The 20,708-nt window shown below is 39.9% G+C and overlaps 1 protein-coding gene across 1 annotated transcript in view; it reads right to left on the bottom strand.

Moving 5' to 3' along the window:
* Positions 1–272: 272 nt before the first annotated feature.
* LOC121961159 (synapsin-3-like) overlaps positions 273–20,708 on the bottom strand; it is a 121,938-nt gene continuing 101,502 nt past the window's right edge. The window contains exons 7-14 of the mRNA XM_042511037.1: positions 17,852–17,914; positions 12,846–12,988; positions 12,184–12,258; positions 11,810–11,912; positions 4,182–4,313; positions 2,863–2,881; positions 2,593–2,749; positions 273–1,704 (exon numbers count right to left, since the gene is read on the bottom strand). Of these exons, the coding sequence (XP_042366971.1) occupies positions 1,581–1,704; positions 2,593–2,749; positions 2,863–2,881; positions 4,182–4,313; positions 11,810–11,912; positions 12,184–12,258; positions 12,846–12,988; positions 17,852–17,914 (816 nt within the window). The 3' untranslated portion in view covers positions 273–1,580. The remainder of the gene's footprint in view (positions 1,705–2,592; positions 2,750–2,862; positions 2,882–4,181; positions 4,314–11,809; positions 11,913–12,183; positions 12,259–12,845; positions 12,989–17,851; positions 17,915–20,708) is intronic.

Below are 20,708 nucleotides of genomic sequence, written 5' to 3'. Positions count from 1 at the left end.
TAATTGAGATCACAATCTTGTGTTTGTTTTCTGGACTCTACTCACGACATTTACTTAACATTTACATGCAGTTCCAAAGCAGGATGGAAGAGGATGTCTGTTTTGGCTGCTACCACTGCAGATATTGCATCCACACCATTTGACCAAAAACAAAAAATATATGATAAATTATTTTTAGCTGTAGAGAATAAAGAATAAAGATATAAGATGCAATGTTACACCACCAGATCTTTTTCTGTCTCAGTGGAAATTTAAGTACATCAAAATATCACATCCTCACTGTTCGCCTTAAAACACACAGCGGTCGTAGTTATGATACAGATCCCCCACAGAAAATACTATATAGTGCTATTCACAAAGCACAAAACATTAAAAAAAAAAAAAAGAAAGACCTGCAGGGGAAGATCCGGGCTGTGATGGAAGACGACGGCTCTAAGCCAGTACAGCATTTGCACCTTGCTGAAATCACAAGCTCAAAGGTTTGATCGCTGTGTGACTGTTTTCGTGACCCAGTGCAGGGGGGATTATTTTTCATGTTTTTAGTAAAAAGCACTTTGGTAATGTTAGGTAGAGGACGTAAGCCAATATGTGTCTACAGCACATGGACGTCTGAGAAATGCAGCTGCTGGCAAGATGTTTAAAATCGCTGGTGAACCGTGAGGATTCAGTACATTTCTCATGAGGAACAGATTTAGGTACACATATTGCTGTAGACGTCTGCAAACAGTTCGGAAGCTGCGAGTCAAATAAAGTGATTAAAATAAATCTAATTTCATAAATAGATGTATATATAAACGAACCGGACATGACCCAATAATGAACAGTTTCACTGGCTGGACAAACGAATGCAGAATAACGACTATATACCGAGCAGTACGAGATAGATTATGATTATTTACTGTCATTATTTACCACTAGAAAGGCCAAGCTGCCATCAGCCGACTACTGTCCAAAATTCTGTGGGGCGTTTAGGTTTTTATTGATGCTTTTCAATCTTATTCAACTTTAACCAAATAAAATTGCAGCATTGAGATGCCTGAAAATGACCCTGTCCTCTGACATGATCACTGCAGTGCTGTTCTTTAAAAACATAAAGGATTATGGGTATAAGAAGGGTAAAGATTGCCGAAAACAGCTAAATCAATGCTTATATAGACCTATTTCTACATCTGTTCTTAACTGGCAAAGGAAACAGCATAATCATCAAGTTGATTAAAAGTTGTAAAAATCTGAACGGGATTTGGTTTGATTCTGCATCTGCGCTGACACCTCTTCAAAATCTCCTGTAAGGAAGGCAAATATGTCAGCTTTCATAGTTTGACATCTTCACCTCTACACCTTGGCCTTCATCCTAACACCCTAAAATCTGGTCTTGGCCTTTCTAGTGATAGATGAATCATTGATCTAAGGACAGCGGGTTGCACCAGGTGTTCACATACAGTGAGAAGGAAAGAGAAGGAACAGGAAGCTGAGGCTCTGAGGAGGAGAGAGACTCCAGAACAGATTAACCAGTCAGGTTTTTTTCTTTTTTTTTTCCAAACCTGACAACTGACAGACGTAGGAAGCTTCTGGCGAGGCTTTTAGTCGGAGAAGAGGCTGGCGAAGGACTGTCGCAGGCTGCGGATGGTCTCAGCTTTGGCCTCATCGTCGGTCAGGCTTCCTCGTAACGTCTCTGTGAAGGTGTTGGTCAGCGACTGGGATTTGCTGTGCGGTAAAGAGAACAGTAGCTAACAGGAGTCAAACATTTGATGGTTAAAATAGTGAAGTGAAGTTCAGGACAACTCACGATTGAAATATTTTTAATTTTGCCACATGAATGTTTGGGCAAGACACCCCTTCTTCAGCGTGTATATTGGCAATTTAGCAAATTTCAAGCAAGTTTGATTTCTTTCAAAAACACGGGCAGAAGGAAATGAGCAATTAGAGAAGAAATGACCCAAAAATTAGCAAGAAATCAGGAAAAATAACAGGAAACTTATTTTTTTAAAAAAGGAAATGAACTTGGGAAAGGATGTTCTAAAATTAAAATAATTTTGTAACATAATATGAAGTTGCTCAAACAAATTTTCTCAGCGTTCAAAGGTTTAAATAATTATGAAAGGCGTCTGAAAGCAGCACAAGGGAAAGTGATGTGGCTTCAGGTTTCAAAGGGTTGAAAAAAAAACAACCACCGAAGCTACAACTACTCCTAATGAGGATATTTCATTTGCGTTTTGTTTATGAAGTGAATACGTGTTGTTAAATGTTGTGGTGCTCTTATCTGTAAGATTCTGCGCATTGAAAAGTTTTGGCTCCCCCTGCTGAGATGTTGTGATGGTAGTTGTTACTTATAATTAACACTATTGTGTACTTTGTTTCTAATACTGCCTGCATGCTTGCCGAAACGTCCATGTGGCAAAATTAAAAACTTAAATCAGAGTGCCGTCCAGATCTTTACTTTGTTACTACTTACACTGAGGATCCAGCACCCAGTTTTAAAAAATGGATAATCACGAGTGAGCATGTTGTGTCTAATGTTATACTTAAAAATGTAAAATCAAACTGATGGTGTCATATTAGTGTGCTATTAGTGGGACCCCAGTGTGGACGTACTTGAGCTGCGGTGACTGTTTCTGGGCTCCAGGCCCGGAGGTGGCAGGGATGGGTCCAGGTTGGAAGGCCTGGCTGGGTGAGGTGGTGGCGGATCGGGCTCGCTGGGGTGAACCGTGTGCCGACTGGGAAGGAGAGGCGGAAGCAGAACGGTGTCCCCCTGCCATAGGTATGCACAAATTTGACAGAAATGAGCTGTTATACTCCATACCATAACACTGCTGTAGCTGGTATGCAGTAATAAACAAACAACATAATAACAAAGTCTCCTACCTCGTCTGGGCTGCGCGGTCTGTGGACGAAAAATGATACAGGGATGTCAGCAAAGTGAATGAGGTTTCAAATGTTTTGCATGTGGCATACGATGATCCGAAAACAGGTGGACAGCTGAGACACAACCCTGGGTACACCTGTGTTGATCAAGCGTCTCCACTTGTGTTTCATTACTGTTTACATCACTTATGCCAGCTGGTCAAAGGACCCTGCGCAAAGTTACTGGGACACTGGCACTTTTCTTAATAAGGCCATTTTACATGAACTGCGTCCTTATTCATGTTTTCTCTACTGACTCCTAAAAATGTCAGTAGTTGCAACCTTTTACTGTCTTTGGTGAAAGTCCTTTTTAAATTTTTGCTCCCTCATCTCGGTGTCAGCTGCAGTCTGTGAGTATTCTGTGATTTTTAAAAATGTTTTTTTTCCTTTTTGTTATTTTGAGATTTAACAATGCAATATCACGAAAACTTAATCATAAAATCGTACCTTTTATATCTTAGCATTTTTAAGACTTCTGAAAAATTGATTTAAGATATTTTAAGACCAACTAAGGCCTTATTTTTAGATTGATTATTTCAGTGCTTTTAAAGTTGTTTTCAGGATCCGCGGGGACCATAATTTAAGTCTTTTGTTTGTGTTTATCTGTAAAAATCTCAATGCTGCTTGTTCTGAACTTTTTGCTGTTGTGTTTTTGGTCTGTTGTTCTCTTATATGACATTCATCTTGCTGCTGTCTTGGCCACGACACCCTTGAAAATGAGTATTTGAATCTCAGTGGAACTAATCCTAAATAAAGGTTAAATAAAAATACAATAAATAAATTACATCTACACTCTCACTAGCTGCTTGCTGGCATGCTCGCTAGTTACGTTAACAGTTGTGTCAGTACAGCTTGATATATATCGCTGTCAGCAGACTTTAATGTTACTTTCTGTAGGGCAACACTTCATCCAACTTGTCGTAAAATAGTCGAGTTATAGAGCATTGGCATGCTGTCATCAAAACAGCCACTTCCTCCTGCATTGATGACGTAGTCCTTGATGGGAATGTATTTGGAAACATTATTGTTTAAACTACAAAATATATGTGGTCAAATGCCTCTGAGACCACGTCAACAGTGATTTAACTGATTAGATCACATCGCATCTTGATGGTCTTTTAAACTTGTATTTAGCGCTGTCCGCTTTTGATCGGATCACCCAAGATGTATGTTAATACCAGCTGTAAAAAGGGACACAGATATTTGACTTTTTAGCTTATTGGGCTAACATTGGGCCATTAAATGGTTGTTATCAGAGGTGAGAAGCTTCATAGATTTACCTTGACAGTGGAAGGCTGAGGTGTGGTAACTCCCAGCAGCACCTGGGCCATCTTGTTGATGACGAGCTCTGTGATCAGCTGTTTATCTTCCTCCACGTGCTCACCAATCAGAGGCATGGAGCTGTCCATCACCTGCAGAGACAGAAAACACCATGAGGACCACAGAACTGAAATGTTACATTGTATCCACTAGATGGCAGCAATTGACCTCTTATCATGAATATCAGCGATAATGCACTCTGTGGTGCTCTGCCAGCAATGATGAGTCATTTCAGAAAGATCACATACACAAAAATGTTCCCCACAGTAGTTGTCATTGTTGAGTTCAAGCAATAAACACTGCTAGCTTTTAACACAATTTATGGCCGGATGCACTGAGCATGACTTTTCTGTTTGTTCCCATGAATAATCATACTTGTCCTGGATCTGTCATTGTACACCCTCCAATAGGGCTGCAACAACCACTGTTAATTCAGCAGTTTTCAATCAGGGGTTGTAAGACCTGCAGGGGTGTAAAATTGATTAAATGAGAGTCGGATCAGAAAAAAGGGTTTTCTATAAGCTTGCTCCCAATCTGTCAGCCCTTCGGGCCTCTCTGATAATAAATCACGTGAACTAAAGTAAAAAGAGAAACTTGATATATAGCTTCATTTTAAGGGCAAAAATGTTAAGTGCTCCATTTAATCAATAAGTAAAGTGAAAAGGTACATCTGAACACACAAATCTAATCTTTCAACTGACTGCTATTTCTCTATGCCACCCTCTGTTGGACAAAAATGATCCAAAATTAGAATTTCCAGTAAGCAGCAGATAAAATGTGACTCTGTCTGTAAATATTATGTTGCCCCGGGTATGACTTGGAAGGGCACAGACCGCATCCATTGCCACACACAAATTATTAACCTCAAAGGAAAAAAAAAACAAAAAAACAAACTTTCCCACCACTTGAGCTCACATGTACACACACGTGTACCACTGAACCACAGAGCACACCGAGCTCAGAGACCCGTCATCCTCCTCCCCGAAGACCAAAACAAACAGGAGCAGAGGAGTGTGGCTGCTGGCACTGCTGGCTTGGATGCAGATGCCCGGTGTGGTAGATGAAACTGCTGCACCGCGCCCCGGCCACAGGCTGTAAACACAGCGACGGGCATGCACTCATGTGCTGATCCTCTTGTACACATTGTACACCAGGCAGAGCCAGACCATGTGCTGCAGAGAACGTGCAGGGATCCACTTCCAAACAAACACCGCAGCGGCTTATTTCACTGAAAGGGCTTCCCCTTTTTTCTGTTGATGCTATTTCTATTGGTGGCTTCAGGTAAAATAAATTAAAATAATTAATCAGTGAAGAGCAATTCCAGGCAAGATGGCTTGGAAATAAAACACAGTAATCATGGGGTGATGTTTTGTTGGATTGGATTGACTTTTGATTGGACACTACTTATGAAACCTAAAATATCAAGCCAAGATTAGTGTCACCAATTCAGTGTTTGATCAAATTTCTCCCCTTCTGTTCCTGAGATGTGACACCATATGGCCAGAAAGGTGTTTTTGCAAAACATTATACTGTCATCTTTTTATCCTATTAGACATGTGAAATTCAAGTGAAGTTCAAGAGAATGAGATGGCTGTAAGGTCACAGTGACCTTTAACTTGTGACCACCAAGTTCTAATCACCTCATGGTTGTCTCCAACAGGACATCTGTGCCAAATTTGAAGAAATTTCCTCAAGGCATTTTTGAGATATTGCCATCACAAGAATGGGATAGATAAAGGGACAACCCAAAACACAATGACTCAGGCCTTGGCTATTGCTGGCACAAAAACAAGGACTTAACAGAGCCAAGGACCTGTTGTTACTAATGTTACATGCTTAAAAAGCCCATGTATCAAAAAATGCTGCAGTGTTTCCCACCAAAATGAGAGTATATGTGAGGCACATAGTGGTAGCTGACAGTCAGCCTGAATAAACAATGACAAATTTCATGCACAGTTGCATGTATGAGCAAAAAATACAGAAGATCTACAATGCAGTTGAGAAAATGTAGCTCAAAAGGAAAGGGATTTCTGATATCAAGGTTTGTTGCTGCACACATACACAGCAGACCATTGCACTGCTCCTACACCAGTATTCCTGCCTGCTTCTCCAAACTGGGAGCTTACCAACTGTCATCTATAATAAGTATCATGATACGTTCCTCATACAACCCCACTTAAAAAAAATCTGAACTATCCCTTTGAAGATCTAATGAAATTCGATAATGTTTTGTTCTCCTTTTTATTGTTGCACTCTGGATGAAATTCTCACTCCTTTTGCTACAGTATGTCAAAGGTTTTCATATACTCCACAGAGTATGTAAAACTTCCATCCAATAAAACATGACACAGATTTTGGTAAGACCCGGCCAAACCATACTTGACCATGTTCAGGTCCTTTTAGTTAAGCCCTTTCTGATGTTAAATCTTTGCCCAACATCCTGTTTCATGTGGAAACACAACAAACCACAAAATGAAATTAAAATCTTTTACATGACCAGATTGTTTCAAGCATTCTTGATCGTAATGAATCCAGAGCAAAATCCAAATTGTGAACTTTTGTGCCAGGATTTTTTCCTGTTTTTGTTTTTTTTTTTTTTTAGAGAAATTTGAGATCAAACCATTTGGGATCATACTGTTCTACACAGAACCACTACCCATACCAAAAAACTCTTTAAAGCTCTTCCTTTTCTGAGTGTACCCAGCGTCTTGGCTGGGATTTGGCAGTGAGTTGGGGCGGGGCACAGTGTTTTGGCCAGTTGAGTCATTACCACAGGGGACTGAGCAGAGGCCTGGCAAGCGACCGCCAGGCTCCACTTCAAACGGCGTGCGGTGGCAAGCAGAGCCGGGATCCACCCTGCTGATTTATTAGGATACAGAGTCATCGAGCAGAAGACTGGAGCTGCCACTGGCCTTTTCAGCACTGGAACACAGAGGTGTTATTCTGCACTTTTATTGAGCTGCACAGTGTTCTGTCTGGACAATGTACCCCGCTGCATGGGAAAGTTCACAGCACACAACATGTGAAATGTGCTCATTGAAAATTATGGTGCAGTTGCGGTACAGGGATGGGCGCAGGGTGATGTTTTTCTGGAAAAACAGTTTTAGCTTTAAGATAGCAAGGTTTGTATTCTTCTCTCTTGCGAGCCATAGAAATATAATGACAGTTGAATGGACAATCCTATTCAAACCAACCCAGCAGGATGGTCAGAGCTGCGGCCAATTTTATGTGTACTGATTTTAACCTAGGATGGCGAAGTCATGACTCACCCTACTGGTGCTTTGATAAGCAAATTGCAAGAAACTTATTTTAAGCACCGTTTACAGGAAATTTCCTTGGATTTTTTTGTTTGTTGTTGAGTTTGAGTTTTTTCAAAATATAATTTTCAGGTAATTGTCTTTTTTTTTTGCAAATGTTCGGGCCATTTCCTGTTTTTTGTCAAATCAAGCCAATTTGCTCAGGTTTCAAAGGGTTGAAAACTGACTTCTGGCAAGTTGCAAACTCACTGAGGTGCGGTTCTGCAGAAATGTCCAAATGAGCAGTAGTAAGCAGCTGTAGAGGTATATTTTGTGCACTATCTTCATTGTGTTGCTGCTAAAGAGGGGTTGAGGATTGCTGGATTTAGTGCTACCTACTGAGCTGAGTGCCAAAGAAATACCAAAAAAATGTACCTCAGTGCAGCAATAAGTGTGTTATTCTTCAGAAGAATTGGACAGATTTAAAGGTTGACCTGATGATAGCACTATATGGAAAGTGAAGAAACCCCTAGAGTGATTACAAACCACCCTAAGTACCATAATTATGTTGCATCATGTAATTTTATAGCCTGGGAACCAGATGAATCTGCGAGATCATGTTTTATTTGCTCTGGCAGATACGTCTGGTCCCCTGCTGTTCAGACAGATTTAACCAGCTGACCGGGCCCTCTCTGAGCCAATCACAACCATATATCTGATAGAGGACAGGTTGAGATGATATCTCATCTCTCATCACACAATAGGGAGCCTAAACCTATGTTGGAGTGCTTTTTTCAAATTTGGAAAGTCCAACACACACACAAACATACTGATGCTCCAATATCAACTCTTATTTCTGCACGCTTTAGTCTGTTTACATTTGTCTGTCGCTCAGTGCTACACCACATTTTTCGTCATTCGGATTGCTAATAGGTCCACCCCATTGTCTCTTGAGGCATTTTGGTCTTCAGCCATTGAAAGGCCTCTTGGAAATCAAAAATGACTAACTCATTTGCAATTTGGTCTGGCAATGTTAAGCTAGTCATTTTATGTCATGTCAATTTTTTCATTGTCATGTTACATTTCATCTTGTCATGATGTAGAATTATTGTCATGTCATTTGGCATTAAGCTCTGCTCTGTCATGGCATGATGTTGTGGGATATCATGTCTTGTCACAGCCTCCTCTCATTGTCTGTAAACATTTTCAGTTATCCGACACAAAGTTTGCATCATTTTAAAACCAGCTGTTGTAAAGTGTTAATGAAGTTCCTCTGAGCAGCTCATTACTTTTCATTAGGGAGAGGTGTCATGGCTGATGTCTTTGTCTGGAACAAAAAACAGATTCCCACTGCGATGTACGGGCAGATCTTCCCTGTCACGGTTAATTAAATTCCATCATGCTGAAGGGTTCGAGAGAGACAGCTAGATAGGGCAGAGGAGGAGGAAGTGTTGCTCGTCTCTGAACATTGTTACTCGACTGTGTCACCAGTTTCTCTGTCCAGACAGACCAGCTCTAAGAAACGCATCTCTGGGGAGCTGGTGGATATTTCCTGAGATTGTGCTTTTAAAAAAAGAGGCTTATTTTTTCACTGCTGACTTCACCCACTGTACAGATAGAGAGAGGTGTGATGTCATGGCCTCCAGCTAAAAATGGGCCCATCAGACGTCCCAGACCGGCCTGTTTCCTCAGATTTCAATACATAGGAGACCGCTCTAAAAACAAAACTGATTACAGATGATACAACTATTTCTCTTCTCTCCTGGGTTCACTCCTTACAGGAAAATTCCCTCAACATATCATCCTCTCACGTACTATATCGGCTATTTATGTGTGAGGAATTTTGAAGGCAGTCAGTATGTTTACATGTTAAAAAAGGTTTAATTATTGTGTTAGTCCAACTAAAACTAGACTTTTAAAATTAAACACGTTAGTCAGACTGGAATTGTACTAAGCTGAATTTTATGAAGTCAGACCAACACACCCAGATAATGCTGTTGGGGGTCCATTTTCTCTTTCATGTATATGCCTCTATAGGACTTGAACTGGTCCAGGCATCCTGTGCATGCTCCTAGTCGCCACGCCAGGCTTTGACCCACAAGTCAAACAGCAGAAATTCAAAGAAAAACCATTCGATATGCAACCTGTTTGCCACTTGCCAACATGTTTGATATGTGGCGTAATAAGTCAACCGGAAGAAGGTCGCCCTGGTTCTCTCGTCAATTGAAATTTGAGTCATTGCAGACAATAAGCTCTGTTACCATACTTACCATACGTTTGTTCAGCAAGATAATCTTCACGAATGAACACCACTTTCAGGACTTTTGAAGCCTAGATGTAATTGCCAGAAGTAAAAAGCTAACCTTAGGCTACTAAGAACTACACTACAGTCATGTTGCCACCACTACAAGGCTATAAAGCCTTGTTTTGGTAGCTTGATGTAATGACATTATGTAGTCTTATTTAGGCACTTGTTAGTAACCAACTTTTTAAAGACACATTAAAGCTTCAAAGTTTGCAAGAGGCGTATTTACTGACATACAGTATTTTATGCCGTAGAACAAAATGTGAACCACAAACCTTATTTTAGGCTTCTAACCAAAAAATCCTTAAAAAAAAACAACCACTGTAATTAAGACAAGGGAACGTGGTGCTGAAATGCTTACTCATTTCCTGCTTTTAGGACTAATTACCGGGGTTCTCTATAGCAACTAGCTGAAAGGGGGTATACCTCCACCTACCATGACGCCGTCGGACATACTTTCGTTGACCGATTCTCCAGTGCTTGTATACTGGGACAAGGACAGTAGTCCAATTAAATGTCCAATCAAATGGCCTTAATTGTGGCTTAACTGTGTGTGTAGACGTACTGAGTGCAACGATTCCGCTCTCTACTGTTGTCTCAACTTACCTCACCTTTTTCCACTTCAGCTACTCATTTCCTATTTTGCAATGACCCCCCTGTATAAAAAGACTGAACCTGCCAGAGCATTTTAACAGTTCTTTAAGTGCCAGTGGAGAAAATGACAACAATACTGAAAGCAGACTGAGATCCATTTGAGAGAAAGCAAGTCATGCCCCTTAAGAATTTCAAATCTACACCATCTTACTGCTGAATTGTGTTCTCATCTGTTTGCAGGTCTTGCAAAGGTACAAATTGGTCTCTTTGCCTCTTTTGTGATGTTTTTCTTAGATAGTCCATCAATTTTGCCAGAGGATACTTACGTAAGTGGAGACACATAGTTTTTTTTTTAATGCAGTGGCCAATTTTAAGATATGGCTATTATTTTTTTCTTTTTAACATATCTTCTTTTAGACAACACAGTTAGGAGTTTATTTGAGTTTAGATTTCTGTTCTTGAGATGTATACAAAAAGGGCATATTTATTAAGATAACGCCTTATTCGCGTTTTCAAACATAAATTATTGGTCTGGTGTGTTTCAGTGCATTCTGGTAGTAATTGGTAGGTATTATACCTCTTGAGCAAAAGCCAATGCTGCGGCCTTTTTTCCTTGTTTTCTCTGGCCATGTAGCACCAGTTCAAAAGTAGTTTTGTCCTCCTACTGTATAGACATACCAGTTTTATGAAAAAGACCATCTTTTCAGCAGTGAAGTACTTCTTTTATATAAAAATATCGATTAGAGTAACCTAACATAATATTATGTGATGTGTTATCATAGACCTCTGACTGCAGTCATTTTTAGCATAGGTGTTCCCAGTCAGAGCCGAAACCCCAATCTTGAAGTTACTCTTTCAGGAAAACCTCCACCAAATCTGCTATTTCAGGCCATGCAATAGCCATTTTATTTTCGTACAAACTGGAAACTGCACATGCAGTAGAACACCAAACTTAAAATAGTCAGGCTGTGTTGGTCGTGAGTCAACCACTGACTCCTGATGTTTCCTTTCTCCTGCCTCTGTTTGGTCTACAAACTAATCATTCTTTCAAGGCTCGGATGATCGTGTGCCATCAAGTCTGGCTACACCCTTCCCTGTTGACATTCACCACGATATGAGACATTTTATCAGCAGGGAAGGAGACTGAATTCGAGGTAACTTTTTACACTGGATCGGCATTTTAGCATATGATGCCACTGAGAGCTGGTGAGAGCACGGATGACTGGTGGAGGCTGAATGCTGGTAAACTGCCACAAACATTGCAAATATTTGGAATGGGACATGTTGTCCCTCTAAACTCACCATATATAGCCTCTGTACTAAAAGTAATTTAAAATGAAAATTAAAAATCTAGTAAAGATAGACTCCCTAAAAAAGAAAAATATTAGGTATGTCCTCTTGGTAGCTAATTTCAGCACTATTTTTTCTTTAAAAGGCATTTTAACAAACTGACCTCGATGATATAGTCGTTGCCATCTTTTCCGTGGACGGCCTTCACTGCACAGATGTCTAGGCCGCCAAACATCTCAGCACAGGAGTCCACCCACAGCCGATATCTGGAACACAGTGACACGAATAACTGATAAACAAATAACTGAAGACCCAATAATCTTTGGAAATATCACAAAGGGCAGGCACAACTTTATAGGGCTCACAGTTTTAAATAATTTTGAACTCTTATACTATAAAAACAATACAAAACTTTAGAATTTTAGTCGCATTGTCAGTATTTCTACATAAAAGCTGTCTCATTATGTGTCAGCGCAAAAGGTAGTAAATAGTCTAAACAAATAATCATTTTCCCGCCATGTCTCTGAGTCAGCTCACCTGTCTGTCATTGCAATCTGTTCCAACATGGCAGAGCCTGTGTTAGCCTTCCAGTTCCCAGAGATAGACGTCCTCCTGCAAATCAAAGAAAAACATCAAACAATGAATCAACCAGCCGCCGGTTAACATGCTCCACCAACACTTAGTCACTCACAACTCTTGCTCATGTAGCTGAATAGAAACAAAACTCATGGGAGAAGCTATCGCCAGCCCATCAGTGTTGATGATCGCCGTCCACACCTACATTATGTTTGTGTCAGAACCATTAAAGACGTGCTTTCATGGTGAGGCGAGAGGAAAACAAGATGAGATAAGGCTTGGCTACTCAGTTCCTCTGCTTTTGGTCAGGTCATTGTTTAGATACAGAGACTCAAAAGTTAAGAGGGTGTTGACTCATGTTCTTTCTTGCTACACGCTCAACTGAATTTACAGAACAAGGTCTCTTGTTCCCACATGGGTGTATGCTTGAAGGAGGAACGAGACCGTAACTTTGCAAGAGTGCAGACATCTCAGAATCAGAGTATTTTCATAGTGTGGTATTAGTGCTTTTAATAAAGTAATACTTCTTCCACCGCTGATTGAATTGCAAAATAATTTATGCTCTTTGACCTTGTTGGCCCCTGCTGTCAAATGTGCAATGCTGGTAGTGTAAAACATCTTACATGTAAGCCTTGTAGTTGTTGCCGATCTTCTGGATGCGGATGTCGTACTTGGACTGGACGTATGGCTCGGTGGTGGCGTAGGTCCCAGCCAGAGCCACCACGCTGGTGATGTCCTGGAAGTCCTGTTGGTTTTCCACTTTGATCTGTGGGAGAGACGCCACTTGTTAGTGAGCGGCTAATTAAAACGTGTGCCGTCAAAGCTGGCAGTGGACCCTGAGAATCCCGCAGGGATTTCACACTTGTACACTGGCGGGATAATGAAGGGTCTCTGGGTGGAAACATTGCCATAGGTGGCTTTGAACTACGTCAGCTCACTCCCATCAAGTGATTAGACTGCAGACTGTACACACAGACGGAGAGGAAATGACGCAGTGGGAACCCGTCGACACAGAACATGGCTCTTATGTAAAACTGAACAAGGGATTTTTTACTATAACTTTTAGATAATTAGGTAACAATGAGGTGTTACATAGAAACAGGAAGGAAATAACTAATCGCCACTTAGTGGTAGCTCTGTGAAACTCTCATGTATTTCTATATACACTCTATCTTGTATACAGAAGCTCTCACTGGCCTTATTTTTCCTTGGATTTTTGTGGATAATATTTCTCTAGGATTCATGAGGTGTATTCCAGCAGGTCATGGGAAATGGGGCAACTTCACAGACTAGAATCAGCTCTAATGTATGGAAAACTGTCAGAGCTTAGTGTCCAACATGAAAAAATGATTTAGTCCAGAGCTTCCAATCACTCATCACCACATCTCTCACTGGTATCATCCCAGCTTGACACAATGAAAGTAGTGAGAACAGATCATGAAAAACAACAAAAACAGATAGAGGAACTAGAAAGCCCTTTTTTCCCCCCCGTGGGGTTTCAACTCATCACTCTGTTCTGTTCTTCTCAGGCTGAGTTTAAGGTCCCACCATCTCTTTTTCATTTTGAAACAAAAACTATCTCCATTTTTAAGCTTTTAAGCAACATTTCAGAAATAATCTCTGGCCATACCATCACGCCATTTAGGTATACTGGGTGTGCATGCAAGTGTATGCACACCCAGCAATTGGAAAGGAGTGTTGTCGTTTTAAAGGGTTGCAACATGCCAGAGTAGTGTGGGCATTGTAGGTGTAAACGTAGCAATAGTTTGAGAATAAAATGGTACCAGTTTGGATGCAGGTCAAGTGAATCTAATGGGTATGAAGGTCATCAACTCACTCTAAAATTGTATGAACATGTGATTGTAGTTTTCTGTTACTCCACACTAGGCTTCTTTACTTTCTAAGGGTGTACAGCGTGCAATAGCTTTGCCTCAGATGCTAATATACAGAAACTTGTGTCAAAAGTAGCATGTAAATTGCATAATTTAAGGTCTGATTTAGTAAAACAATGAATGAAGTACTGTCTCACTGTTCGAGTCAATATGGGGTATAAAATGGAAAATAAAAACTTTCATCTACATGTGATGATTTGTGAGGTCTTAGAAAGCAATTTAATGATGTGTTTACAAGGGTTTAAGTTAAGTGCACTTTCACACACAAACACAGCTGAAAAAGAAATACAAATTGTCTGGGTGGAACAAAGAACTCCTAAAGTGCTTTTAAAAGTGACGCAACCCTCGCCAAAAATTGAACACAAGTGGGAACAGTGGGAAAAAATATAAAACTAGAAAATGCATTTCCTGTGTAACATGCATGTGGATGCTTAAATCAGTTTAAAGCCATGGCTGAAAATGCAGAAATATATTACAAATTGCCAGAAATATCTGAAAAACTGGCAGAAATGAAAGCTGAACTGCTGTAAACTGAAGAGCCTGAAAGTTGAACTGGAAGACTGTCAAAGGAAGAAGTTGATCTTAACTGAAAAGGTTAAAAAAATAAATGTTTAATATGAGGCATAAAATGTAGAAAAAAATTGAGAGGCATAAATGTCCTTCAAGAGCATAACATTTCGACATTCAAATGGTTTTTGTAGCTGAAAGTATGCAGAAGTTGCTGTTGACAAAAAAAGGACAGGAGAAATACTACTAATATTAATAATAGCAGTAGTATTCGTAGACATTGAAGTATAAGAAATAGCAGTACAGCTATCACTATTAAGAGTCGTAATAGTATTAGCAGTAGTAGCAGTAGTAGTAGTGATTGCATTAGTAGTAGTACTGGAAGTAGGTGTATTAATAGTAACAATAGTTCCAGTACACAACTACTAGTATTAGCAGTAATGGTAGCAGTAACAGTGGTAGTAGGTGAAGTGGTAGTAGTATTCGCAGTAGAAGGAGAAAAATGTGTTAATAATAAAGATTTGAAGAACAATAGTCCTTTGAAGCATCCACACAAACAAAAACTCAGAGTGACAATGGTACCAAAACAATAAAAGTTGCTTTAAGAGTTTAAAAGAAGGACTGACAGCTTTGATGGTTACTGTGGTCCAGTAAACAGTGTTGTCACTTTGATGGGTGATAAAATGAAAACGCTGGTTGGAAACCACATTAAAAGATGTTCTGCGGCTATTAAACCCATTAGCTTCTCAAATGAGCTCAGAGGGCAGAGTAGCAAGTATCCTTAATTTTCCAAGCTGACAAATTACATGTCGGATAATAGAATTTAAAACCAAGAGCCAGTTCTCTAGGAGTTGAAGCCAAGAGTACAGCAGTTAGGCTGACTGATCACACAGCCAGCATCTAATATTAGATTTTTTACACTTTGATAAATGTGCCTTAAAGTGGCCTTGTACACAGTTTGTAAATTGTAAATGAACTCATGTTGAGGCTGGATCACAGGGATGTATTTTGATGCTGGGAACCTGTTGTGTTAATGTATTATATATATATATATATATATTTTCATGGTTTAGGTTGTAGTAGACAATGTTTTTTCTTATGGAAACAATGAAAAGCATGACTAAAAAAATTAATGGACGTCACCAGTGGGAATACCATCAGGCGGCCAGTTGAGTGGAGAAGTGTGTCCCCTAGCATTCCTGCCAGATCTGGTGGAAATCTAACTTCTGGGATGCTTCTGAAATGCCTTGCATGCGTCTGCTTGGCTGCTTGGTGAACACGTGAACTCTACTCTACTCTACTGATGTAAATATGTGCATTCAGCTGCTAACAGAGTAACTAAAGCACTGCGGCTGATCACTGAACCGTGCTCGTTTACAGCGAGCAGGCAGAAGTTTAAATGACAAAGTGGACTGAATAAAGGGAAGTGACTCACAGATCACATCATGGCTCCAGAGGTAAAACCTGATATCTGGTGGCAGGTCCAGCTCTGAGCTGTAAGCACGCAAATCCATCCAGAGAATTACGCAATTCCTTTGGGAAACTAAACAAACTGCAATGATGCAAACACAAAGTAAAAAGGTGAGCCAGAGAAGGTGAAACACTGGCACAGAGAGGAGGAATAGCGCCTGGTGGAAAAAGTCAGGTCATACTGGTCAGTGTCCAGACTGAATGACATACCAACTAACACACGGAGCCCGACTGGTCTGAAAACACGTAATGGGAAAACTGGGTAAAAAGCTTTGCTCTGCTACTGTTTTGTCAATATTTTTGTGAAATGAAAAAAGGTTGAATGAGTAGCTACATTTAATATGTGCGGCCTATTAATGTGTGATGTGATGTGAGTAAATATTATTCTGTGATCTGGTCATGTTGCTTTGCTTAAAGCAGCCTTAAAAGAAAAAAGAAAAAAAAATCAAAACATTACTTTAAATTAAAGGAGACCTATTATACAAATTTAAGGTTCATACTTGCATGTTAGATTTCTACTAAAACAAGTTTACATGATAAAATAAATGTTGAAAAAACACTCTCATACTGTTTGTGCTGTGTGCTGTGTGTCAATGTATTCACCCTTTGTCTAAAATAATCAGTTTTATCGCATGTCTATTTAAGCTTTCCTCCTGAAAAAGCCCAGTCTGCTCTGATTGGACACTGATTCTGGGTCTTCTTGGCATTTCGAAGCCTTCATGGCAGTCAGGTGAATGACTGTAATGGAGCATAGCAACAACCCCTAACTGGAGCTATATCAATTATATCTCATTGCTGCAAAGACTGTTGTAGCCCTATTAGATTGTTTTAGATTGTTTGCCTTTTAGATCTTTGGCATATATGAGTACATTAGCCTCTAACCTTACTGTTGCTTCTCTGACTACTGTCTACATTTTCTACCAGCTGTTCTTTTATTGCGTCCTGTATGAAGGTCGCAAACTTAATTCTGTTGTACAATGACAAAAAAGATATCTATCTAAATTAGTGTTGTAATAATGTGCTTTATGTTGCAATTTAAATTAGAGTTAATGTATTTTGATATAGGAGGTGTTTGGGTGACTAGATGTGGTATCAGAAAGCCAGAAATGCTAATTCATTTTCTTTGATCCACTTACAAAAGCATGACAAGTTTCTGTGAAGAGCAAACAGCAGCAACGACCTAAATCCCACATGTTTCTGTGCGTTCTCATAACTCTGTGAGGTCTGAGGGGTTAAACAAGGTCCCGCTCTACAAGGACCTGCCAAGTTCCCTTTAAGCCTTATGGGAAATTCTATAGCATGTCTGGCTCCTGAACAGGAAACCAAGCCCATCCAGACAGACGGGGGCAAAAGACGTACTTTATAGGAAGTGTCTCCCCCTGTGACAACTGGTGGGAGAGCGAGAGAGTCAAAGAGTCAAAGAGAAGAATAAGTGTGTGAATTTTCTTAATTTTATGGTGTTCGAATTTGTGTAACTCCACACATTAGTTGGACAGATTGTTGTATACAATAAAAACATCAAAAGCAAAACTACCGACCTTATCAGTGATGTGTCTGTCTGTGTGCTCTACTATCAGATATCCGCTCAGTGAAAGTAAACCAGGAACACACTCCACATCCTGATTATAACTGTGTTTTGGCCACCATGACTGATTTTACAGATCAGCATCAGTCTGTACAAACTAGAACAAACGGGGGGGGGTTAGGTCTGCAATCTCTTGGCTGATCTTTGAACCGCAGACAAGTTTCAAGGATCTCACCTTTCCCATGCCAGCGTGGGCGTGTCCCATCTTGACCACCACAGGGTATGTCGGGGTTGAAACCTGCAGACAAGAACAACATGAGATTATCAGAAGGGTGCTATAATGTTGGCTTTTCCATAAGAGGGTGTGGGGGTGATGGAGGTTGAATAGAAAGTGGGTTACAGTGAGTATCTACTGTAAATACAAAATGCACTTTTTTAAATTTGTGAAGGGGGCTTGTTCAAGCCAAAATGGGTGATTTCTTTAGACATGCACAGTGGCATCATCCATTGGCCCAGCCCTAGTATGTACAACAAAGTTGTAAGGCAAAAAAAAAAAAAAAAAAAAGAGCTGAAAGATCCTTAAATGTTCAGTAGTTCTTACAGGAACTGCAGATTTAAAAGAAAAGTTGGAAGCTCAGAGATTGTTTTGTCAACCGTTTGGAAAAGGACGTCACACTAAGTAGGGACATTCATAACACTTGGTGTTCTAAATATACAGTAAGACAGATGTGGTGAACGCCACACTGACAGACGACCAACAGCAGAAAACTTTTTCCTTTGCAACTGGATATGGATGTGTACATGAAGTGTCCAGAACCGTGGCCTTGTAAAGAAACACGTTGGCCCTCATGCCATCCTGTTGAATTCAAAGCAGCTCAGTTTAGGAGGCATGAGGTGGAGTCGGAAGAATGTCAGTTTATTACACAAAAGAACGAGGTTCTGGGAAGCTGGGTGGAAGGCACCACAGCTCATTGGGATGGGTTTGGACAAACCCAACAGACCGCAAACATGCTTTTTCTCATCGTTTGCAGAACTGAAGTGGATGAAACATCAACAGATTACTTCAAACCTCCCTGTGGCTTTAACGCCCCCTGATAAATCCACTGATATGACTGTAAATGGGATGTAATCTAAGAGGGACTTTTCCGAATTTTTAAAGCACTTTACTTGTGTCTAATAGCTGTCAGGTTATGTAAGGGGGTCTTGGCTCGGGTTTGCAGTAATTATGATGAGGAATAACTAGTTCTTTCTAAATAACTTTAAATAAACACAGTAACTGAAGATTTTCAGGCACAAGGCCACATTATGTATGGAGATACCCTGTAAGCTCGGACCTGCGAGGAAGAAGGGAACGCCTAAACAGCTGCTATCACTTCATCCAAACTCTCCCCGCCAGTTGACAGGACAGTACATCCTAATGTTGCTGTCAGCTTGTTTTGCGCCGAGACTTGAACAGACATCGAGCTGCTTGAGGGCGTGAGCGGCGCTTCTGTTGACAGGTTTTGACAACACAGGCCTGGCCGACACGCTGCCAAGATAAATTGTACTCTAATTGTGTCCATTATCACTTCACAAGTGCCAGGATACAGGAGGAAGCTGAGACTGTATCAAGAGGTACACTTGGTAAACCACTCTCAAGCGCTGTGTGAAGCTTTTAGTAAAGTGTGGAAAATGCCAGCTGGAAGAATATAGCACATTTTAATTAATTCAGATCTTACATCTGACACAAAGCAAACCCTTTTAAAGATACTGGCAGTCATAGTGACATTTTGTTTTTCTTTTTTCTCTTGCACACTGGATTGAAATAAACAATGAGCAGTTTAAACCCTCTTCTCAGCAAAAGTAACTTACTGCATTTGCATTCAGTAAATGACCTTTGTATATAATTTAATCATTTTTATGTTTTTGGGTGTCAAGCCTTTGATCCATTCCACAAGGGATTTTAAGGCATCATCTTTTTTTTATCATCTTTCAGTCAATTCAAAGCAGAATTTGTGAATAAGTAAAAGAAAAGAAACACAAATGCACTATAAATACAAACAGTAAAACAAAAAAAACCCCAATATTTTAAATTGATAAAATAAAAATAGCAATAACTAGCGGCGGAGTCAACCATTATTACACATGATTTAGATTGCCTTCACTTGTACAGAGAGCTGAAATTTTAAGGATTACAACTTTAAAGGAATTCTTCATCCCCACATCACTTGTATGTATATTACTCACCCTTCGCTCTGTTCAATTTGGAAACATAACTTTGTTTTATTCCCCAATTCATGACTGATGACATTAATATTTAAATACTGTGGCATAGACAATCTCATGCATGAAGGAGTAATGCACCTGCGCTGTTAATGCAAAAGTTATATAAATAGTAAGTTTTAGTGAAAATGCATGTGTTGGTACTGAAAATACCACTTGATAAATGAGACTAGGATTATACTGCATGCGTTGAGTGACAGATGGTAAACAGATGTTTTGATATAGTTGTGCTGATGTTAAATGTGGGCCCCTGCAACAAGTCAACAAGAATTTTGGATTCTCTGTGGTTGATCTCAGAGATGCACTCACATCTCCCATCAAATGCAGTAATGCTATAACACTAGAAATGAAAGCGATCACACAAGGGTCAGGGGCCACTGATACAAAGCAAAACAACAATGTTTCTAAAGACAAGCATTAAGATATTCTAGACTGGCACAGTCGGTAACCTGGCTACAATCAAAGTGATCACGTTTTTCACTGCTGAAGGCGATACGCAGTGCCTGCTGATGTTTCTGGGTGACTGACTTCAAACAGTCTTTGACTGAAAAGTATTTGCAACTAAATATTAAAAGAATGTTGTAACAATTAAGTATTGCGCCTGGTACTATGACAAACAACTGTACACAGCTTCTTCTGTTAATGTGACTCAAAATTAACTCCATATAAATTTGTCTAAACTTTTATAAATCGAAAGGATTAAGTTGGTTTAATGGTTTACAACAAAATGCCATTTTAATGTCTGTTTATGCTTTACAAACTCTAAACTATATGACTCCAGTCGGAAGTTAAACACTTCACCAGCAGTTACGTGCGTGCATCACATGATG

The sequence above is a fragment of the Plectropomus leopardus genome, chromosome 22, assembly GCF_008729295.1.
Source record: "Plectropomus leopardus isolate mb chromosome 22, YSFRI_Pleo_2.0, whole genome shotgun sequence".
Classification (NCBI taxonomy): Eukaryota; Metazoa; Chordata; class Actinopteri; order Perciformes; family Serranidae; genus Plectropomus; species Plectropomus leopardus.
Note: the sequence above shows the minus strand (reverse complement) of the source record. Positions and strands in the feature narration are given on the sequence as shown.